The sequence below is a fragment of the Dermochelys coriacea genome, chromosome 5 (genome assembly GCF_009764565.3).
Source record: "Dermochelys coriacea isolate rDerCor1 chromosome 5, rDerCor1.pri.v4, whole genome shotgun sequence".
Classification (NCBI taxonomy): domain Eukaryota; kingdom Metazoa; phylum Chordata; order Testudines; family Dermochelyidae; genus Dermochelys; species Dermochelys coriacea.
In genome coordinates this window covers 110980750-111005109 of record NC_050072.1, presented here as the reverse complement: position 1 = coordinate 111005109, position 24360 = coordinate 110980750, and the positions used below count along the sequence as shown (strand labels likewise).

The window sequence follows — 24360 nt, the reverse complement described above, 5'->3', positions numbered from 1 at the left end:
AACTCTACAACTGCATGCAAGTGATTGGGTCCCTTTACACTGACCCAGAGCCTCACTGACTTCAGTGAAGATTTGCACTGGGGTATACATGTACAGGGGCTATAGTAGATCCTGAATATAAGTTGGACTGGACAGAAAAGGAATAAATCTTCCAAAGAAACTCTCTGTTGTTAAAGGAAGCTCAACCTCCATGATAAGAAATCCCATTCAGGATAGGATAGTATATTATAGAGTCAAGATTGTATGTATTTGTGTTTGTACTCCTGCCCTAAACTAAAGTTGCTGCCAGTATGGTCTGTTGAAACCCATGTTACTATTACTATTTTATGTATATGGTTGATCAGCTATGAAGTAGTGATTCATTTTTCAGATGTGGATTTCATATTAAGCTAACTTTACATTATTTCAGTTTCTCATTTTACTTAAATGTACAGTGTGGTACTGAGAGGTAACTGAGCACAACTTTCAAATACAGAGATCTTCACAAATTCCTCCCTTCCACTATCATTTTCTGCTTTCTTCTAAATTTTAAAAGAGCAAAAGAAAAAAGATTTTCTAAAAAGGGTTACAGACAGGATAAACTAAGGGGAAAAAGATAATTAATGGCACAAACCAAAGGTTGCCAGAGGAGAAAGGAGAATCCACAGGAAAGACTGGAAGACTTAGGGTTGCCAACTTTCTAATCGCACAAAACGAAACACCCTTGCTCCACCCCCTTCCCTGAGGCCTCTTCCCTTCTCAGAGTCCCCTCCCCCTGCTCACTCCATCCCCCCTCCCTCTGTCGCTCGCTCCCCACCACCCTCGCTCACTTTCACCGGGTTGGGGCAGGGGGAGCTGTGAGGGCTCCAGCTGAGGATGCAGGCTTCAGGGTGGGACCAGAAATGAGGGATTCAGGGTGCAGGAGGGGGCTCAGGCCAGGGTAAGGGGTTGGGGCACAGGAGGGGGTGAGGGCTCTGGGTGGGACCAGGGATCAGAGGTTTGGGGTGCAGGATGAGGCTCCAGGCTGGGGCCAAGGAGTTCAGAGTGTGGGAGGGGGCTCCACACTGAGGCAGGGGTTGGAGTGTGGGAGAGGGTGTGGGCTCTGGGGATGAGGGGTTTGGAGCGCAGGAGGGGGTTCAAAACTGGAGCAATGTGTTGGAGGGGATTCGGGGTATGGGAGGGAGTTTAGGTGTGGGACAGGGCTCGGGGCTGGGTCAAAGGACTGGGGTATGGAAAGGGGTGTAGGGTGCGGGCAGCGCTTACTTCAGGCAGCTCCTGGAAGAGTCAATATGTCCCTCAGCTCCTAGGTGGAGGTGCGGCCAGGTGGCTCTACGCACTGCCTCTGCCCACAGCTGCAGAGCTGGCGCTCAGGGCCAGGGGACAGCGTGCGGAGCCACCCTGGCTGAACCTCTGCCTAGGAGCCAAGGCATATGTCACCATTTCTGGGGAGCCTTGATGAGCCAGGTATAGAGCCTGCCAGCCTTGTGCCAACCAGACATAGCCTGGTCAGCAGCACTGGCTGGAGCTGCCCGGGTCCCTTTTCAACAGGGTGTTCCGGTCAAACACCTGGCAACCCTAAAAAGACTGCAAGCTCACAGACGGGCCCATCTAATAAAGCATTAAACCACTGAGATGGGGGCCATTAAGCAGCAAGCAATCAAGAAAAGACGGGAGAAGGCTCCAATCCACTGGGGAGAATGAATATTAAGCCATAAACTGATAGAGAACAGAGAAGCACATAATCTTGATTTGACTCTTTTCATCAGCTAATTAGTTCATTAAACCTAGAAATAAGTCACAAAACAAGATTTTGACAGGTGGCACTTTAGGTAGATTGTGTCTTACAATGTTCAATGATTAAATAGGAGATGCTGAAAAGCCGATATCTAAAAGAATGCTATGATTAGTAGGTATAGGAAGGAACAGAGAGAACTTTTCTATAAATAGCAAACTAACAACTAAGTCTTTAGCCTGCAGTGTTTAATGATGGCTTGCAAAAGAAACCATATTGAATTTGTGCCTTTTCCCCCACTTCTCCTTGCAACGTATACGGCACCCCTGAAAGCCAAAGGATTTTTAATTTCAAGGAAGTAGAAAAAAAAACTACTTGGCTGGTATTTCTAAGGTAATTGCGATGTCAAATCTAGTGTTCTTTCTTGGAAAGCTCAAAAATATGAATTAAGAGCATTCTAGCCCCTTAATTGAATGAGTGGGGTTGTGGAATCCTTAACGCAGATATATTTTATCCTAACTATTTAAGCTAAAAAGGTGGTGTTCTTTAACAAGAACAAATAACTTCCCTTTTCAATCACAAACCTGCCAATTCTCCACTCAGTCTTTCAGAGTATATTAGGCCATATAAAAGACAAGTAGAAAAAAAGCTTCATTAAAAACAACACCCACACACCATTCTCAAGTCCTCCTTCACACATGACAAGTAAAGAAAAAGAGCACAAACCCTAGGTTTTTTTTGAACTTTGCAGGTTACTGTAATGTAAGGAATATTACATGGAAGGAGAATAAAGAATGGGAGAAAAAGAAGTTGAAAATGATGGCTGAGAGGCAGACAGTTGAGCAAAAGAAGCTTAAACTTCTTGCAGAAGTCAGAAGAAAGATTCAAAGAGGGCACTGTTATGTGATGCTTTGGGAAATCTATATACAGAGGATGTTTGATATTATGAACTCTATGTGTATCTATATCATATTACAAACTCCATTTTGATGGTACGGCTAGTCTGTGCTTTCACTGCTGTTTTTTACCTCCATCTTTGGATGAAATTCCAAGGGGTGGTTACACCAGGCTAAAAATGGAGCTAAGTCTTGATGATTATCCATGCAAATAGAGCAGTGGTTCTCAGCCAGGGGCCTGGAGCCCCCTGGAAGGCTGTGAGTGGGCCTCAGGGAGTCCGCCAAGCAGGGCCAGCATTAGACTCACTGGGGTTCAGGGTGGAAAGCTGAAGCCCCACTGCATGGGTCTGAAGCCCAGGGCCCTGAACCCCATCACTCAGGGCTGAAGCTGAAGCCTGAGCAATGTGGTCTTGTGGGGGCCCCCTGTGGCGTGGGGCCTTGGGCAACTATTTGCTACCCTCTAACGTTGCCCCTGGCTTTTATATGCAGAAAAACAGTTGTTGTGGCGCAAATGGGCCACGAAGTTTTTAAAGCATGTTGCAGGAGCCTAAGAAAGAAAAACGTTGAGAACCCCTGAAATAGAGCACTCTTAGGCAAAAAGATAGCTGTGATGGGGCATCTGCCCCACACTGGGCTTTAAGGGGTTAACAGAGCCCTAGGGAGGCTGCGCAGGAGGCAGCCAATCAGAGAAGGGCTGAAGGGAGTGCCCAATCAGGACCAAGCAGGCACATATAAAAAGGGAGCTGCAGGACAGAGGAAGGCAGTTCTCTGCTGGAAGCCCAAGCAGGAAGGACTGTGTCTCTGGAGGGCTGAGAGAACTGCCATCCCCCTGGACAGAGCAGGGACTGAGGGAGTAAGAGACAGGTCCTAGTTAGTTGCTGGGGTTTGCAAGTGGAGACCCTGAGGTAAGGGCAAAGAGGATGCTAGGACCACAAGGAAGTGGCCACTAAGGAAAGTGGCTGAACAGTGGACTGCAGGTCCCCTGAAAGGGGGGGGAAAGAATCACAGCGTGTGGCACAGCCAGAGGATTGTGTTGCTGAAGAGGATGCCGTGACCCTTGGAGAGACGTGGGTCCTAGAACAGGAGTGATGGTGGTGAGGCATTACCCGAAGAGGGTGTGCTAACACAGAGCTAATTCCCAAGACAGCCAGCAGGAGGTGCTAGAGTGGTGACTACACCCCGTTAAAATGGTTATAGCCCAGAGCAAACCAATTTTTCAAGTCTGAACTTCAGGTGGGCTGGTAACTAAGGAATGGATCACTTGCTGGGAGACTATGGTCATCTGATGAAGCTGCTCAATGGCTCTCCAGACAAAGGGGACAAAAGGTAATTAAAAAAAAATCTCCTATCAGGCATTTCAAAGTTGGGGGAGAAGGAGATAATGATGCTAACGACGGCTAGTCTAGACTCTGTATTCCAGAAGAGATGCTATGTGCAGGTTGGAAAGGGAGAGAGAGAGAATCCTAGACTCTTTAAAAGACTCTGACCTAATCCCAAACATCATCTCAAAAGTGGTGAGGAAACTGAGGCAGGGAAATATATAAAGGCATTTTATTGTTTTGTGTAGATATATATTCTGTGCTATCTAAAATAAAGAATGATTAGTTTTGGAATCTCTTACGATGTCTCTGTATTGTGTGCTTCAACTATTAGATGTCATTGGAGGAGTAAACTGTAACCTATGGTGCCCACAAAATTGGAGCTCGGAGTGCTTAAGGCACTGGGTGGCCCATGGAGGAGTCAGCACTAGTTCTGAGAGATTAGGGCAGGTGCACTATGAAGGGGTGACAACCTGTGCTCAGGAAGTATGCTATAGGCCACTCTAAAACCACTCTGGAGCCTATTCAGGCTCAGGAAGCTTACAACACACAGGCCTAGCATGGTGGGACTTAGACACTCATCAGTTGTTTACCTGGAGAAACTTTATCATCACTGTAACACATTATTAAAGTTGCAGGGAAGAAAGAAGCAGTTACATCTCATTTCTTACTCTTCTATTAAAGTTGACCAGAGAAATGACCAGATGAAAAGTGACCAGGCATGGGCAAAGGTTTCTACAATAGAAATGGAGAAGAAAGGAAGAACTACAAGTTATATAAAATATACAAGATATAGTAACAATCTAGATGTGGGGAGAAAAGAACAAAAGAATCTGATGCCACCAAGGATATGTACCTGAACAACAAGGACGACAGTGGCATTTGATTCTGATAAAGGATAGACCAAGAGAAGAGTTGGTCATGAGTGGGGAATGGAGAGCTGAAGGAGAGGAGATGGGAGGCTTAGTATGTTTTAATTTGGCAATGGGCTATCCAGGATAGTTTCACAAAGGAAGTTGGAGAGGAGGCTGGAAATATGAGGTAGAGCTAAAACCAACCCAACCCAGGGATGACTAGAAAACAAATTAAGTCACTACATTCTTTGTCTAATTGACTCATAATACAGAGGCTCTGAACTAACAAACTTAGTTGCTGTTGGGTGTTTGACGTTTTTGAAACATACCTTGCAGCTGCTGAAATCGAGTGCTAGCTTCACATAACTTTTCCTCTGCAGAGTATCTTTCAAGACCAGCATCTTTTCTGGCAATGACAAGTTCATACTCCAGACTTTGTCGAATGGCCTCTCCTTTCTCAACTTCAGATCGCAACCTGGCAATCTGGCTTTCATAGTTGGACAGCTAGAAGAAGAATTAGTTTTACAAACTATTATTGTATCTATCATCATTAATTATAATTATGCATTAACTTTTCAAAGAAACACTAATAGAGGGATTTTTTTTTCCTCCCAGGTCAGATTGGTAGTGACCATGGGGAGGAGGGGTAAAAGGAGGGCTCATCTTTCTTTGCAGCATGTGGGTGCAGGTCACTTGCCAGAATTATCTGGGAATCTTCACTTAATCAATTCCTTGCCATTGCTGGGTCCTCAGGCATTGGTGAACCTTTCTCCCTCCTATTCTATCCCTGTGGCAAATAACAGTCTAGTCTCCTGTGGGCTGTAGTACTTTGGTCTAATTTCCATTGTTGGGATTATTGTGTGGATGGTGTTGGTGGCCTGTGATCTACAGGTCACTAGATGATCTGCTGGTCCCTTCTAGAGTCAGAGTTTATGGCCAGAAGATTTTAAAAGTTTCTATATTTTATTTCCATTTAAGTCAAAGACAAAAACACTCCTTGGGCCCTAAGGGTATTGTAAACACTGAGGTTGGAGGTGAGATTAGAGTAAACCAATGCTGAAATCTATCTAGTACAGCTAAATATGTCGAAGATCTGATGGAACGGGCTGTATAAGCTCCCCAAGGGTCTGGGTACGAACCTGTGTTGCTAGGTCATACTGAAACATGTGATGTAATGTCTTCACTGCTAGATTTAGCTGTACTAGATAGATTAATGCTTGTGTGGGTATGCCAACATGTGCTGCAATCACACCTTCAATTGCTGTGTAAACATACCCTAAGATATGTCAATGGATACTAGTCCGGACATCACAATCAAGGGGTTTTATTTATGTTTTAAAAATGAACTCATCCAATAACTTTTTTGTAAAGCAAATATAAATACTAACATTCCTTTGTTCATTTTCTAAAAATCATGCAGAGTATCTGAAAAAAATCTGTAATTTTATAATATTGCTCTCTTCTCCCTTTATAATAAATTGCTGCAAATGAGGTAGACATTGCATCCAAGTGGCAGTTTGCAAGTGTATTTACTTAGAGCTTTTGCATCAGCATTTTTTTCGGTTTGTTAAATGATTATGTGGACAATAATCAGACTAATCGCCACCACCCAGCAGCATAAATACTAATATACAATTAACTTAATCAACAATATTAAATAATCAAATGGAAACAACAATTTAACTCAGCCAGATGACAAATTAAAAAAGGGGTGGGGGGCAGGGGGAAACACTTCAGAAAATCCTTTTGCCTCCAACTCACAAAGGAATGTACATTAATCCTTCCCTTCCCCCGGGGCACCCACCAAATCCTATCAAACTAATGGTTTTGCGGGGTGCCAAGAAAGTAATCTATTTCAGACTGAGGGAGGGCAGGGGCAAATTCTGGAGTCCCAGGGCCCTCCCAGAAAATGCCATCAGCAGCTCCCTTTCTTTTACAACAAAAAGATTCCAGCAACTATGTAGGGTTGCCAATTTTCTACTCACACAGAACCGAATACCCTTGCCTTGCCCTTTCTGAGGCCCCACCCCTCACTCACTCCATCCCCCCTTCCTCTGTTGCTTGCTCTCCCCACCCTCATGCACTTGCTCATTTTTACCAGACTAGGTCAGGGGGTTGGGATGCAGGAGGGGGTGAGGGTAGGGGCAGGGCCAGGGATGAGGGGTTTGGGTTATAGGAGGGGGCTCCAGGCTGGGGCTGAGGTATTCAGTGTGCGGGAGGGGGCTCTGGGCTGGGGCAGGGGATGAGGGGTTTGGGGTGCAGGAGGGTGCTCCATGCTGGGACTGAGGTGTTTGGAGGACGGGAGGGGGATCAAGTCTGGGGCAGGGGTGTGGGAGGGGGGCAGGGGTGCAGGCTCCAGGCAGCGCTTACCTCAAGCAGCTCCTGGAAGCAGTGGCATGTCCCTCCTACAGCTCCTATGCGGAGGCGTGGCCAGACAGCTCTGTGCGCTACCCCGTCAACAGGCGCTGCCCCCGCAGCTCCCATTGACCATGGCTCTCAAAGCTTCAGAGCCGGCGCTTGGGGTGGGGGCAGCGTTCAGAGCCCCCTGGCTGCCCCTGCACATAGGAGTTGGAGGGGGGACATGCCATTGCTTCCATGAGCCGCACAGAGTCATGGCAGGCTGTGCTACCGACCAAGCCCCAGGTGTTTCAGCCGAAAACAGGACACCTGGCAATCCTACAACTATTGCAGTACATTACAGGGAAAGGAGCAGTCTCTGAGGTAAGAAGGTCTGAGGCCTTTGGGAGTTTCATAGTCATTGTGATCTACACCTTAAACAGTTTATCACTGTAACTGCCCATACAACTGCCTTGAAATTCCTTTCACACTGATATTTTTTGTTTAAAAAAAAAAAAAAAAGCTTGGGAGGTAGGGGATATACTCATGAACACTGCAGAAATTTTGCAAATATTTCCCACCATTCCTAACACCACTTCACCTATGCTATGTAATGTCCCTTGGCTTTTTTTTTTTTTTAAAAAACAAGTCCATGAAGTCTCTAAAGTACAGGCTGTAGCGCTAAGAGTATTTTAAATATTGATTTTTTTTTCTAGTCCTAAAAACTTACATCTTGGTTATGTTTAGTGGTTATGTCCAGTTTTTCTTTTTTGGCTTGATGAAGTTTCCTTCTCAGATCTTCAGTAACATCCAGCTCTGACTGACTACTATTTTGCAGTAGCCTCAACTCACTCTGGATACAGTGTAGACTGCAAAACAGAAGTATATTTTAACTATCATTGCTTCCCTGATTATATTAATCTTCATTGTTACTGATTTGATTAAATGTTAGGACACTGCAAAGGCATAAACCCTACCATTTAAAAAGGTGTACAGCAGATCTCCATTATTTTGTCTCAGAGATTCAAAACTTTGTTTACCATACAACACTATATTACCAACTACAAAATGTTGGTAACTTCATACTACACCACACATTTGCAACCATCATTCCTTTCTGTGGCTCTTCCTTTTGGGGGGGGTATTTTGCATACTTGCATTCCCACCAAAAAAGATACAGGTTTAAGGTGCAATCTTGGTACATGGTGAATACTTTCAACTCCGTGTTACTTCAGTGGAAATGAAGAACATTAAGCACAGAGCAGGATCAAGAGCTTAGTAACTGAGGCTTTATCTACACACTATACTAATTTAACAAAAATAAGTTTAGAAATGGATTTTAATTAAACTGATTTAGAAACTCGTTCCATTAAATCTGTACAATTTCCTCATGTGGCAATCTAGACACTGATTTTAACTTTTAAATCAATTTAAAACTGACAGTTAACTAAGTACAACTTTTGTATATAGACACTGTCTTGTCTATAGTTAACTGCTCCCACAAGAAAGATAAAACAACCAAGACAATTAAAAATAAAATACACTTTAAATGGAAATAAGGCCATAGCACCTGAAAAAAAAAATGTGTTTTCCCCCAAAGTGGCTTTAGGTGTCCAATTTTTTATCAGAATGCCCAATCAAAAAGGGACCCTGGCGCCTCCAGTTGCCACCGCCGACCAAACTATTATAAGTCTAGTCAGCAGCGCAACAGAGACCTGGGGATAAGGCAGCCTCCCACCCTTCTCTAGTTCCATGTGGCTCCTGGAAGTGGCAACCAGGTCCTTGCAGCCCCTAAGTGCATGGACCCCTAGGCCAGGGAGGCTCCGCGCGCAGACCCTGCCCTGAGTACCAGCTCCGCAGCTCCCATTGGCCACAAACTGCAACCAATGGGAGCAGTGGGGGCAGCACCTGCAGGTGTGAGGGCAGCAGGCAGCACGTCCCTGGCCGCCCATGTACCTAGGAGCCGCAAGGACCTGGTGGCTGCTTCTGGGAGCTGCGATAAGTGCTGCTGGGACCCTGCACCCCTGCCCCAGCCCAGAGTCTCGTCCCGCACCCAAACTCCCTCCTGGAGCCCGCACCCCCCAACACCTCCGCCCGAAACCCTCACCCGCCCCCACATCCCAACCCCCTGCCCCAGCCCGGAGCCCTCTCCTGTACCCCAAACTCTTCAGCCCCACCCCGGAGCCCACACTCCCAGCCTAGAGCCCATACCTCCCCCACACACCAACACCCTGCCCCAGTCCAGAGCCCTCTCCCACACCCCTAACCCCTCATCCACGGCCCCACCCCAGAGCCTGCACCCCCAGCCGGAGCCCTCACCCCCCTCCTGCCCCCAACCCCATCCCAGTGAAATTGAGTAAGGGTGGGGATAAGTGATGGAGGGAGGGGGGATGGAGAGAGCAGGGACGGGGCCTTGGAGAAGCGGCAGTGAAGGGGTGTTCGGATTTGTACGATTAGGAAGTTGGCAACCCTAAGTGACCTACAAAAGTTTGTATGATTTTCCACACAATTAGCAACACTGATGTTTTGTATATTTTGGCCTAAACGAAGTATTAAAAGTATCACCAAAAACTGCTGTAGTTTTAAATATAAAAATAAACATTATCCTGTTTACCAAACACTACTACAGTTTCCAACGAATGAGAACCAGAAAGAGATATTTACTGATCTAATGTTGTTGTCCAATCTGAGAACATGAAAAACATAACCAGCATAATAGGTAAACACTAAGTTTGTTTTTTAAAATGTTGTCAACTTTAATTGTTTCAAGGTATTACTAGTAATTTAGGCAAAAATCTATTATTTTAAGCAACTCATTGTCTTGACGGTATCCCATATATATTTTAAGATCTATATTTATACTGTGGCTACTTTCAAATCACAGTGTCCATTGTTTTTATATAAAAGCAGGCCAATTGTTTGTGTCATAGATAATTATTCCTCTGGGTGAAATGTACTTAATAAATATGGGAGATAATGAACATTTTCAAAACTGCACCTGGATTCAGTGCAACAGAACCACAACAGCTATATAGTGTTACTATGGGAGCTATACCCAAAGGAATCAACAGAGAGGAGGAGGTAAAAATTAGTTAAGAGGCAAAAGCACAGTGACAAGAAATTCATAATGTAGCTAAAAATGAAATAACTTTTACTCTATCCTCTTTTTAATTATGAGAAGGAGAATATCTTATTGCCCTTATATAAATCCATGGTACGCCCACATCTTGAATACTGCATACAGATGTGGTCCTCTCATCTCAAAAAAGATATATTGGCATTAGAAAAGGTTCAGAAAAGGACAACTAAAATGATTAGGGGTTTGGAACCGGTCCCAAATAAGGAGAGATTAAAGAGGCTAGGACTTTTCAGCTTGGAAAAGAGGAGACTAAGGTGGGATATGCTAGAGGTATATAAAATCATGAGTGGTGTGGAGAACGTGAATAAGGAAAAGTTACTTGTTCCCATAATATAAGAACTAGGGGCCACCAAATGAAATGAATGGGTAACAGGTTAAAACCAAATAAAAGGAAATTCTTCTTCAATCAGCGCACAGTCAAGGAACTCCTTGCCTGAGGAGGTTGTGAAGGCTAGGACCATAACAGGGTTTAAAAGAGAACTGGATAAATTCATGGAGGTTAAGTCCATTAATGGCTATTAGCTAGGATGGGTAAGGAATGCTGTCCCTAGCCTCTGTTTGTCAGAGGGTGTAGATGGATGGCAGGAGAGAGATCACTAGATCATTACCTGTTAGGTTCACTCCCTCTGGGGCACCTGGCATTGGCCACTGTTGGTAGACAGGATACTGGGCTGGATGGACCTTTGGTCTGATCCAGTATGGCCATTCTTATGTTAACTTAAAATAAAATGTATTATATACAAGTATCTCACATTTCACAGCCAGTACAATAAGAAGCTAGAAGTATGGAGGAAAATCAAATAGCGGTAAGGAGGGTACGAAGGGCTAGAATTAGTAAGAGCTACTGGGAGGAACGCTACAAAACCTCGATGGTTGTAGGCAACATAGAAAAGTTGGGCTTTTGATGTTTCTAAAATGGATGGGGAAACTCAGAGATGGTAGAGAGAGGCAGACCATCTCTGGGGCAGCAGCACAAGGGATCAGCCTCCAACTAAGAAAAAGAGGGAGTGTTGGACTGAGAGCAGACCAGAAAATGGAGGAAGCTGGAAAAGTATGGCATAAGGGGACAACAAGTTAGCTAAGAGCATGGCTCTAAGAGCTCTGAAGGTGAGGAGAATGATTTTGCAGAAAATACTGACATGGATGTGAATCCAGCAGAAATCTTACAGAAGGGGTGTCAAAGGCTGGCTGGCCCTTTAAGGCAAGTCAAGTTCAGACTCACCTGTGATGGATCACCTTCCACCTCCCAAATCTCCTCCCTAGCTGATCCTGATGTGAAGGGGACCAGATGGTCTTGTTTAATTATTAGGCCCAGCTGGGTTTGGGTCATGGGATTTCTACAAAGGGCTGCAAGACCATGGGTGGCAAAGATAGGCTCTAGAGAAGGATAACTCTCAGGTAGAGAGCTTGGAGGAGAAATGCTGGCTCCTGGAAGAAGGGAGACACCCCCTGATGGCTTAGAGCTCTGTAGGAGAGCAGGAAAGAAATGAGAGCTGAACCAGAAGGGTCTTTTTATATTGCATTTGAGACTATTCTCTAAGTTTATAACTAGCACCTTTCTGGAAGGTGCCAAGAGAGGGAGAACTGTTGGGAGAGTTTCCCTGGGAAAGGGGAATGTGAGGCACGCTCAATAGTGCAACAAGAGGGTGCTGTAGAGGCTCACGCTACCACCAGGGGTCAGTGGAATCACTGATGTGTGTACAAAGAGTCATTAATTGTATTACAACAGGGCTAGAGGCCCCAGTATGTATCAGGGAATCATTCATTCCTGCCCCCGAAGACTTTATAATCCAGTGGCTAGATGCCACAGGTGGGTATAGAATCCAAATGAAGCATTGAGACAAGGCTGTTGGTAGCAGGAACATCAGGCTGCATTATTAGCCATGTATACTGTTTCAAAGTGAAGTAATCATTGCACATACAGAGGAGATATGGAGAACAAGACATGAAGCACCCTGCACTTCTGAAGATATGTCTACACTGCGCACTAATGGCAGCAGCAACATGTACGGTATGCGTCTCACAGACTTTCCCTGGTGCTGCAGTCTTTCCCTGCAGCAGGGAAATGCTAAGATAGCATGACACTACACTGCTAAACATAGCCATGGAGACAGGGGAGGCCCTGCTTGGGTGTGCAGAGAGCAGTGTAGGATACATAGCCTAAGTTTCTGGAGTGTCTTTACTCACCTAAGCAGTGCCTGGCTCTCTATCCTGCTACTTATACCCATGCTAAGGGGCCATGCAGCGTATGCACACTACATACTGGTGTGAGGAGTGTAAAGTGCCCTGAGATGATGAAGAGTGGAGGTGAATGAGTAGCCAAATACATTTGTAAGGAAAAGAAGAGAAATAGTGAAGCTATTCCTCCCTCGCCTTCAGAGGACGGAAGCTCTCCTAGCAAGAATGGAGAGAGAGAAAAATTAACTGAATTCACATTTACAGTGTGGCTCTCTGCCTCGCTCTAATGGCTAGTCCATGAGTAAATGTTGAACGGGCTACAGCCTTTGAGCTTAAACTTGCTTTAGCCTAAGTAGTCCAAGTTCCTCCTTTTAGATCCAGAGGTTACACGAAATTCTGATAACATGGTAGCCACATAATCAGAACCCCAAGATGTCTATGTAGAATAGAAAAGTTTTCCTGTATTATATATTTAAGTTTATGTTTTCATAGTATAGTCCAGATTAAATGGAGCAAATCAGTTTATACCAGTTTGGGATTTGGGACGCTGCTTGTCAAGGCTTCTACATTTTTATGACATTAATGTTTCAGTTTTTAATTTTAGTTTTCTACCGGGGAGGTACTGTAGAGCTGCCTACAGGGAGAGCATGCTAAAAAAATAAATTAAAAAAAAAAACTCAGTATTATTTTACAACTTTGAAGTCATCAAAAAGACTTATGCCATCAGTTTTTGAGAGAGCCATTTTCCCCCAAACCTCCCACTAGCTAGCAGCAGATGAAGAAGAAGCTGTCTAGAACCTGTAATATATCTACATATAATAATAATAATAAATAATAATAATAATAAAATATACATCTAATATAACCAGGTAATATAGCTACACTGCCAGGCTCGGATTCAGCAAAAGACTTAATTACATGGTTAAGTGTCTTGATGAATTGGGGGCCTAAACACACAAACAGCAAAAAACAAAAAAAAAACCACAGAGTCAGACCAGTGTGGCAAAGTTGTATATTTCATTTTTGGATGTTATAGCTATGGAATAAAGTTTGGAAGTACTATAAAAACCAAAACAGCAGCATAAAGCAAATATACTGAATTTTTATTTACGGTATTTGCTATGTTGCCTCTGAAATGACAATCCAACAATAAGCTTTTCCATAGTGAAATTTAGGTTGGTTGCCATGAAAATCAAAACATTAGCAAAAATATTAATAGCTTTTTCCCTTTCAGAATGGCTTTAGGCTGAGCTGCCTTCACTTCAAAGTGGAAGGTTTCAGCAAAAAACTAAGGCATTAGGATAGCAACTTCTAATATTTATTATAAAATGGATTAAAATTAATGTAATTAAAATTAGACATTTTAGATTGCATACTTATACTTAAAGTGTAATGAAGTCAAACAACCTATTAACACTGAAATGGATTTTTTAAAAATAGAGTAACAGGAGAAGTTGTGCAGATACAGAAGAGCATATGACTCAGATATGCAATAAATCACAAGAACAATGGCAGAGTTCCAACACACAAGACTTGCTGATATTTTACACGTTCCATGCACCCTGTGTGGTACCTATTCTATATACGTACATATATATGATGAACAGAGGATTCTAACTAAAGCAATGACAATGATAACTAGAGGAGATAACTAAAGTGAATGCAAGTGGTAAGGCTGAACGAACGCACACATGGATTTTTATAAGAACAAAGAAGCTCTTTGTTTCTATCATCATAAAAGTAGTTGCGAGATGATTGTACAGCCTTATTCAAAGTGTTCTTGCATTATTTAATATTCTTCATGGATAATCATATTTAGAAAATATGCTTTTACCAAAATCATATACAAAATGCCATCCTTCACACTTTCTCTAAAATTCTTTAAGAAAAACAAGAGCAAATGAAATAGCTATTGAATACTATGTTGCAGGGTAATGAAAATTTAACATGGGCAACTCAGAAAATCAATAAGTTGACTTTAAAGTTCAGTTGTGTACTGCAATCATATTAGTTACAATATTGTAAAAGTTGTCTTAGGGGTTTTTCTTCACACCTGACAAAAAGTAGTGTAATTATATCCGTGTCGCAACTAAGAGACTGATTTTTCTTCCACTTGTTAATTAGCTATGGGATTTTTCTAAACTCTTATAGCCAAAGGGGGATTCTGAATATCTATACTAAAAGATCATGTTTCAAGGAAAAAAGCGTCTATCACAGAATTCTGCTACCACTGCCAATGCACTTAGGAGTCCTGTAGCATCACGATTTAAATGGTAACAGTATTACTTAGGATCAATATTATTAGAATTAATCAAGGTTCTCGCTAATGGTGCTATTGTTTCAAGACATTGTATACTCAACAAAACAAAAACATTGATATGAATGATAAGGGCAAATTTGCAAGTCTGCAAATGTATCCTTCCTCTCTCCCTTCCATGGTGTGCATTAAAAAATGTGATTTGCATACCACTTGTTCTAATAAGCCAACTGGAAATACTTGAGAAACCAGTAAACTATTTGGTTTCCAGAGGCCAATCTACATAATTTACTTAACTATAAACTAAAAGCAGAAATTTTCAGAGGTGGTGCTCATTACTTCTGAAAATTAGGTCCAAAGTCTGTCTAGGTACAGAACTTTGACAAAATGACATATACCATACCCTAACTTTTCAACACAAAGGGCTTTTATGCCAACAATTTGATTCTCTCCCCTGCATGACAGTCCACTGCAAGGACGCTGACAAAATTTCTTGTCTGAATTTGAAGCCCGTCAGTCCAATGGGATATGCCTCAAGGTTTTAAGAAAGACAGTCAAAGTTTCAGTTCAATACACAATCTCCTCGACAGATTCTTCCCAGTCCCCAAGTATCTAGGACTAGTCCTACAACTGAACAAGTTTCATAGATTCATAGATACTAAGGTCAGAAGGGACCATTCTGATCATCTAGTCCGACCTCCTGCACAGTGCAGGCCACAGAATCTCACCCACCCACTCCTATGGAAAATCTCACCCATGTTTGAGCTATTGAAGTCCTTAAATCATGGTTTAAAGACTTCAAGGAGCAGAGAAGCCTCCCTCAAGTCAACCATGCCCCATGCTACAGAGGAAGGCGAAAAACCTCCAGGACCTCTCCAATCTGCCCTGGAGGAAAATTCCTTCCCGACCCCAAATATGGCGATCAGCTAAACCCTGAGCATATGGGCAAGATTCACCAGCCACATACTGCAGAAAATTCTTTCCTGGGTAACTCAGATCCCATCCATCTAATATCCCATCTCAGGGGATTTGACCTATTTACCCTGAATATTTAAAGATCAATTACTTACCAAAATCCCATTATCCCATCATACCATCTCCTCCATAAATTTATCAAGAAGAATCTTAAAGCCAGATAGATCTTTTGCCCCCACTGCTTCCCTTGGAAGGCTATTCCAAAACTTCACTCCTCTGATGGTTAAAAACCTTCGTCTGATTTCAAGTCTAAACTTCCTGGTGGCCAGTTTATACCCATTTGTTCTTGTGTCCACATTGGTGCTGAGCTGAAATAATTCCTCTCCCTCTCCTGTATTTATCCCTCTGATATATTTATAGAGAGCAATCATATCTCCCCTCAACCTTCTTTTAGTTAGGCTAAACAAGCCAAGCTCCTTAAGTCTCCTTTCATAAGACCATTTCCATTTTCCATTCTTCGGATCATCCTAGTAGCCCTTCTCTGCACCTGCTCCAGCTTGAATTCATCCTTTTTAAAACATGGGAGACCAGAACTGCACACAGTATTCTAGGTGAGGTCTCACCAGTGCCTTGTATAACGGTACTAAAACCTCCTTATCCCTACTGGAAATGCCTCTCCTGATGCAAGAAAGTGTAACCAAATGCCATCTTGTCTGGCAAAGGAAAGACTTCTGTAACTCAGTGCCAAATGCTCCTAACTGTATTACTGCCTTTTTTCTTTTAAAATACCTTCTGTGCTTTCCAAGGATTTCTTGCACTTAGTTGGAGATATCATTCATGCCCTCTGGTCTAGCTGTTGTCAAACAAGTTGTATCAGATTAACACAAACTATATGTATTTAATAAGTTTTGTTTTCTTAGAATGACCTACTGTCAAACCTCCAAAACAATGAAAAATTCTCACAAAAAGACAATATAAGTTACTAAATTTTAAAATAAGGAACTGAAACTCACCGTTTGATTTCAGGAATAGTGTAACTGATTGGTGGGGTAGAATTCATGATGACGAATCTCCAACTTTTTAATCTATAGTGTCTGGATAAAGAACATAATCTTCAATTTTATTCTTTTACAGAAACTGAGACACTTCAAAGATTACTCTTCTTTTTGCATCATATGGATACATTAAAACCTATAACAACATAAAAAGGGAAGTTTATTTCTCATTGTAACAGAAGGAATCAATTGTATTTATCTCAAATATTTATTAAACCAACTATGTAAGCTTTAGGCTCAGTCATGTTAACACTTACTACCAGACATAGCTCCACTGAAGCTAATCTGAGACAGAAGAAAGAACTACACCCCCAACAAGCATTTGTAGGATCAGGCCCTTAATCCTGAACACTGGAGCTGAAAATGCATGCTTTTGAGGAAAATATTTGATTCTGAATTTACAATAGAAGGAGAGTGAAACACACAAAATTGTCTCTTTGTAGGTTGTATCCCTCCATTTCCCTGATGACGCATTCATCTGTGGGTTTTGGGTGTTTTTGTTTTTAAAGTCGCAATACAGATAATAGGCCCCATGACAGAACAATTTTAAGGTAGGTCAATATTTGGGCTTTCACTATGCGACAGTGTCCCTTAACTAGCAAGTCCTCCTGCAATTACTGGAGGATAATAGAAACCTGAAATTTTCTACCGATTATTGTGCTGAGGTCATTAATCACTATAAATTATCATGGATTATATCATCAAACATAAACTTGATTAATATGAAGACTCCTTTAGCAAAAATTGTGCATAGAAGAAATCCATGTTTATTCTCTCATATACAGTATAGCAACATTAGAAACACTTAATACATTAAGCATATTTACAAAACAAGTATTAAAATATCATCACCCAATCTGAAAAAGCCAACACTTATTTCAGGTTGAAGAATAAATTCATTTATAGTTCTCTTGGCAAATCGTTATAAGACAGCCTGAGATAAAATGGTCAGCACAGGCTAGATTCAGCAAAAAGATTAATTAACCATGAAGATTTGCTTCTACATGCCATGTTAGATGGACTCCCGTTCCTACGACCTAGCCTGCAGGCCATCTTTACATCTAAATGTTGCAGCCACGTGTCTGCCATAATCTATTTCCATCTGACCTAACGCAGAAGTCTTCAGCTCTAATAAAGTGACTAAATAGTCCAATTTTGTTATACTGTTTCTGAAGCTTTTTAAAAACTGTACATGTTTTCTTGTCTTTATTTTTAATTCAAATCACATTCTGCAGTTTGTCTCCAGAAAACAGAATCTACTACTCCCCCCTCCGAAAAAAAATCCTATTACCTTTATTTATTCATTCTTTATTATATTGATTAATAATAATTTAAGGCCAATACAAAGTAACTATGTTAAATTCATTGGAATTACTTGGGTGTAAATCTAAAGGAAATGAGAACAGAAATTGGCTTTTACTTTATTCATTTGGCTCCAGTTGCTTTATCAAATATTTCAAGCTATAGTAGTTTATTTATTTGTGATTCATAAGTTGTGCCCACAAAAATTTCTAAGCATGTACTTGCATTTAAAACTCAAATATGTAACTGGTGTACAACTGTCACTGACAAGAAGCAGGGGGTACCCGTGTTAGTCTGTATCCACAAAAACCACAAGGAGTCGGTGGCACCTTAAAGACTACCAGATTTATTTGGGTATAAGGTTTTGTGCGTAAAAAACCCACTTCTTCAGATGCATGGAGTGAAAATTACAGATGCAGGCATTATTATACTGACACATGAAGAGAAGGGAGTTACCTCACAAGTGGAGAACCAGAGTTGACAGGACCAATTCAATCAGGGTGGATGTAGTCCACTCCCAATAACTGATGAGGAGGTGTAAATTCCAGGAGATGTAAATTCCAAAAGCAATTACAAAATTGCTTTTGTAATAAGCCAGCCCCCCAACCTGAAGCAAATACTCAACAACAACTACACACCATACCACAGAAAAACTAACCCAGGAACCAATCCCTGTAACAAACCTCATTGTCTACTCTGTCCCCATATCTACTCTAGCGACACCGTCAGAGGATCTAACCACATCAGCCACACCATGTGGACTCGTTCACCTGCACATCTACTAATGTGATATATGCCATCATGTGCCAGCAATGCCTCTCTGCCATGTACATTGGCCAAACTGGACAGTCTCTACGTAAAAGAATAAATGGACACAAATCAGACATCAGGAATGGTAACATACAAAAGCCACTAGGAGAACACTTCAATCTTCCTGAACATTCTATAACAGATTTAAAATTAGCCATACTTGAACAAAAAAACTTCAGAAGCAGAATTCAAAGAGAAACTGCAGAACTAAAATTAATTTGCAAATTTAACACCATTAATTTGGGCTTGAATAGGAACTGGGAGTGACTGGCTCACTACAAAAGCAACTTTCCCTCTCCTGGAATGGACACCTCCTCAACAATTATTGGAAGTGGACCACATTCACCCTGATTGAATTGGCCTGGTCAACACCGGTTCTCCACTTGTGAGGCAACTCCCTTCTCTTCATGTGTCAGTATAATAATGCCTGCATCTGTAATTTTCACTCCATGCACCTGAAGAAGTTGGTTTTTTACCCACGAAAGCTTATGCCCAAATAAATCTGTTAGTCTTTAAGGTGCCACCGGACTCCTTGTTTTCACTGACAAGAAGGCTCCCCCTACAGATTAAAGCCATCCTTCCATCCCACCTGAAAAAAATAGCTAAATATGTAATACATGTTTTTAAAACTATAACACACTATGATACAGTTGCTAAACAGTTGTTAAAACATAAAATGTGTTACATTAGCAACTGCAGTATAGACCAGGTCATTGAGTCACTTGACTCTGAACCTCGTAGAGTTGTGTTAGTGTTCAATCCTTCAAAAATATATTACCAAGTGTAATGCTAAATAACAGAAGTAGTCCCAGTGAAGTCAACAGGATTGCTTCTCATAGTAAGCAGGAGTAAGTGTTTGAGAAACTAGGCCCTTATTAAAGTGCCAACTAACCCTTAAGACACAGCCCTGATATAAAGAGGCACATTACCTGCAGCGTTCCATTTATATTGCTTCAGGGAGGAAAAGGGTATATACTAAATCACCTTTTTAGACAACACCCCACATCCAGCCAACAACACTGGCCAGTGCATGGAGGATGGGTTTGGATGCAGTGGAAGGTATTGGAGTGGGAATATTAGGAATCATGTTTAGTACTACTATTTCCGAGTTCCCTAAGTAGTTCAGGGTGGTAGCTTTTCCCCAAGTAGTTCAGGATGGGTTTCCTGCTTCCATCTGCTCCTTGCAAACAGTTCAGGGGTTTGTCGACCCAGGAATGCTTCCCAGGTTGCTATCAAGTACTGTTTCTTCTCCATTCAAGATAGACATCAGGCTAATCATCTGGTCACCTTCAAGTGGGTGGTCATAACTGCTCAGTGGAAGAAGTCCTCTTAAATTGCCTACTTAGCATCTTTTACATCATCAGAGGCACAAACTGCTTCTTGGACCCTGAATCAGGATGTTCAACCAACTCTGAAGTCAAAGCTAACATCCTGAACTACTTAGGGAACTCAGAAATAGTAGTACTAAACATGATTCCTAATATTCCCACTCCAATACCTTCCACTGCATCTTTTATCTATCACTCTCTACCACTATCCTGCCTATCATTCAGGCCTGTAACCTGGGCATCATCTTTGGTTTTGACCTCTCTCTAGGTCCTCATATCCAGGCTATGTCTAAATCTTGCAAATTATTTCTGCTCCAGTAAGATACTGACTTTTGTAACCATCTCCACAGTTCACACTCTCATCATCTCACATCTCAATTAATGCAACATTCTTCACTTTGGCTTTGTCAAATACAGTCTTGTTCCACTCATATCCATTCAGAATGCTAATGCTAAGATTATTCTCCTAGCCTGTCACTTTGACCATGTCACCCTTCTCTTTCACTCCCTCCACTAGCTCCCAGATCTTTGTCAAATCAAACATAAGATGCTTGTATTCACTTACAAGACCACTCATAATCAATTCCCATTCTACTTATCCTCTCTTATTTGCTCTCAAGCTGTCAGCTCCTGCCTCTAATTGGCCAATGAGCCTAGCCTCCATAGCCCACTTATTACATTTTCAAACAAAGACCTTTGTGCATTGTCCCATACCACCCATAAATGAGTTCCCCATAAACGTCCATATATCAACCTCATAATCCACTTTCAAATTCCTCCTCAGAACTCTCAAGGATCAAGGATGCCAACACAAAATTTTTACAACAGTTAGACTGTTGCTTTCCTGAGATGACTGCATATGATGCTGATAATATTGTCTCATCGTTTACTTGTACTCCCCCATCTGTCTATATTCATCTGTTGTCTCTTGTCTTTAGTTGTAATGTTTATCTCGTCTTTGTTTGTCTTGGAATTAGTTTGAATGCCGTTTCGGGGCAGGAACCATCTTTTTGTTCTGGGTTTGTACAGCACCTACCACTAAAGGGTCCTAAGCTAAGTTCCCTCTAAGCTACATGGACGCACAGTAAGCTATCAAGGGTCGCGCAGGCGGGGAGAGGTGCCCCTCTCCCAGTCTGGCCCCACCGGAGCTGCCGCAGCTAGGGAGAGGCGCCCCAGCCCCTTCACCCAGCCCAGCCCCTCCACGCGAGGGCTGGGGAGAGGCACCTCTCCCCCCGACACCGAGCTGCTGCTGTAAGAGAGGGCTGGGCGGTGTCCTCTCTCCCTGCTGCAGCCCCAAGGCAGCCTGCACCCCAAACCCCTCATCCCTAGCTCCACCCCAGAACTCGCACCCCCAAACAGAGCCCTCACCCTCCACACTCCAACCCTCTGCCCCAGCCCTGAGCCCCCTCCCACACTCCAAACTCCTCGGCCCCACCCCCACGGCACATCACCTCCATATTGGTGCACATAACAAAATTCATTCTGCAGATGGACATAAAAAATTAGAGGGAACCCTGGTCCTAGGCCCTACAGTAATACACAAATAATAATAGTACTAAATGGCTCCCAACCAGAACTGCTTTTTCTCAAGCATAGAGTCACATAGAGTCACCATCACCAAACAACTGTTGAACTAGGGCTTAGGCAATGTGCTAGTTTAAGCCAGAACCTCAGGCAGACTTAAGTTTGGTTCTAACACATTTTGTCCCATTCACATTGTCCAGATAACTGGTAATTTTTAGATATCGCTTTAGTAGTTGGAACCATACTAAAGATGAGGCAGTGAGAAAATGTTCCTGAACTTAGTTTGAAATGAAGTAAAGAGGAAGCATAAAGTATGTTTCAGTAGAAAGCTACTAGTTTTGAATATGCAATATTCTTTAATTTATTTAAATAACTGACTGGTTTACTACCACACAGCAAAAATAAAATAAAACAAAACAAGCAAACAAATATGGTATTTAATTGATGGCAGCATGAACTGTTGGAATCTCATGGGATTCCAGTTAAAAACATGTTCAAGTAGCAACAGCAACAAAAAAGTTCAATTTAATAAATTAATATACATCTATGATTAATTTTTCTTGTGATTTACAATCTGTATACAGTACTAGGTCCCGATCCTGCAAAGACTTATGCATATACTTAACTTTTCTGAAATCAGTGAGACTATTTGCAGTGCATAAAGTTAAGCATGTGCTCAAATCTTTGCAGGATTGCAGCCTTATAATATTGGAGTACGTGTTAATAGTATATTTAAATTGCAAACTTGAGCATCCAATCAGCAGATTGTGCCAAAACTATCGATAGACTTTTATTATTGCCAATCATAATTTGCAATGAAATCTATAGAGGAGGCTGGTTATCCTTTCACTGCAGTTATATATCTTACTGAAATATTATTTAAATTAATCTGTTAATAATCCAAAGGTAAGTGACAAAGGTAAGGAATTTTTTGATCTGATGTTAATAACAGCATCCCTTTAAATAAAGGAAAATGACTGAAGATCTTTTGGGTTTTAGAAATTGTTCAAAATGCCACATCAATATCTATGTACAACATAATAAAAATCAGAGCTACCCAATTTTTTTAACCAAACATACATATAAATGAATGAAGCTCTCTTCCTACTTCTGTGTATACTTGAGCAATAGCATATCAATGTCACACCTGTAGGTCAGCTCTGCCTTGTCATTTTCTGAGCCTCAGATAGCCTGATCAGCAAGCACTAGGATACAAAATCATACAAAATGAGAACATCAGTGCTCTGCAAATATGCAGCAAACATTCTAAGAATTACCATGATTTATTTTTTTTGGAACATTTGCTGTGTATACAAAACCCACCACAAGAAGCAGCCCCTGGTTCTACACTGATTAGAACTAGCTATTTTGTTTTCTATTGTGTACAGTAACATTTTAGGAAAACAAGTTCTGAAGTAATACACATCCAGCATTTTACTGATTTTGTTTATAATCCAATTACAAACTGCCCTCCCTCCAGAGAAATCTCCACTTTAGTGCTCAGTAGTCGAACCATTAGAATCCCAAACCACAACTCCCTGAAAACACAAATTCGCCCACTCCTATTTTCTGCCTCCCTCACTGCACTATGCACCAACTTGTTGCCTCCCACCCCAGAAATGGCTGCATTTAAACAGGGCAATATGTTTACAACTAGCAAAGCGCTCTGGAATTACTCGGGATGAGAGGTGCTGTCTACGTCTAAAATGTTACCAAATCCTACATGTTTTTGGTGACAAAAAGAGGCTCTGGGGGAGCAGGATCCCCAGCCACAAATAAATTAAAAAGAAATGGCATGTTCATAGATAATAATGATGCGCCCCTCGGCTCCCACATACGTCCTTGCCCCCTGCTCCATCTGGCCCCATTAGTCCCTGGCACCCCCCTTCTCCCATAAGCTCCCGGCCCCTCAGCCCCACCTCTCCCATCAGCCCCCTTCTCTTCCTGCCCCACCTGCCTCCCGACCTAGCTCCTTCCCTGCTCGCCCAGTCTCCCCACCACCTCCCACCTCTGCAGGGTCGCCCTGGCCCCAAGCAGCGGCTGGCAGCACCAGGCCAGCAGGCAGTAAGAGCGGAGTGTGGACGAGCGACTCCCTGGGCGTTAGGACCCAGAGGTGACCCAAAAACCCACACCGCCCCTCCCTCCGCTCACGGAGAAATTTACAACGGCCACTTCCGGTAACAACACCGCGGCGACCGGGTCCCACCTCCCTGCCCCAGAGCGGTGCTTCTGATTGGAAGGACCGAGCATTGTGACACATTACGCTCCCAATGGCCGGAAACAGAACGGACGCCCTTGGACTCGGCCCGACCGGATAGAAGTACGCATGCGCAGTAAGGTACCTATTGAGGGCCTGGGGAACTAAGAGGTGGAATGAGGGCATGCGCACTGGGTGCAGTTGGGGAGAATATAAGGGAGGGCGGTCCGGCTGGGAGGGGGTGAATTCTTATCCCGCGCTGAGTTCTGTAGCTCCCGCTCGCTTGGCGAGGCAGGGCAGCAAGAGGAGAAGGAGTAGCTGTTTGCTGGCTTCGTGCTTTAGTCTCAGCACGTGGCAAAGGAGGGAGTCAAGTTGTAGGAGAAGAATGAGAGAGAGGAGGAAGGGAAAATGCTGAGCTATTGTCAAGGGAGAGAGTGAAGCCATTGGACAAAGAAAGGACAATACAGGAAAGGATATTGACATGATGCAGAAGCAGATAAATTCAGTGGTGCTGGAATTAGGGGGTGCCGATGCACCC

The 24360-nt window shown here is 42.6% G+C and overlaps 1 protein-coding gene across 35 annotated transcripts in view; it reads right to left on the bottom strand.

Moving 5' to 3' along the window:
• Positions 1 to 23960, bottom strand: part of CCDC171 (coiled-coil domain containing 171) — a 269930-nt gene extending 245970 nt beyond the window's left edge. For 10 of the 35 annotated variants that reach the window (XR_006281478.1, XM_043514793.1, XM_043514817.1 and 7 more), the window contains exons 1-5: positions 23634 to 23770; positions 22773 to 22830; positions 16620 to 16797; positions 7848 to 7986; positions 5110 to 5284 (exon numbers count right to left, since the gene is read on the bottom strand). Coding sequence is in view for 31 of the 35 variants with exons in the window: in XM_043514793.1 (XP_043370728.1) it covers positions 5110 to 5284; positions 7848 to 7986; positions 16620 to 16666 (361 nt within the window). In the remaining 4 variants the exon portion in view is untranslated. Of the gene's footprint in view, positions 1 to 5109; positions 5285 to 7847; positions 7987 to 16619; positions 16798 to 22705; positions 22831 to 23633 lie in introns of all 35 variants that reach the window. The other 25 variants (XM_043514803.1, XM_043514808.1, XM_043514794.1 and 22 more) reach the window with 23 other exon arrangements.
• Between the last annotated feature and the right edge of the window lie 400 nt (positions 23961 to 24360).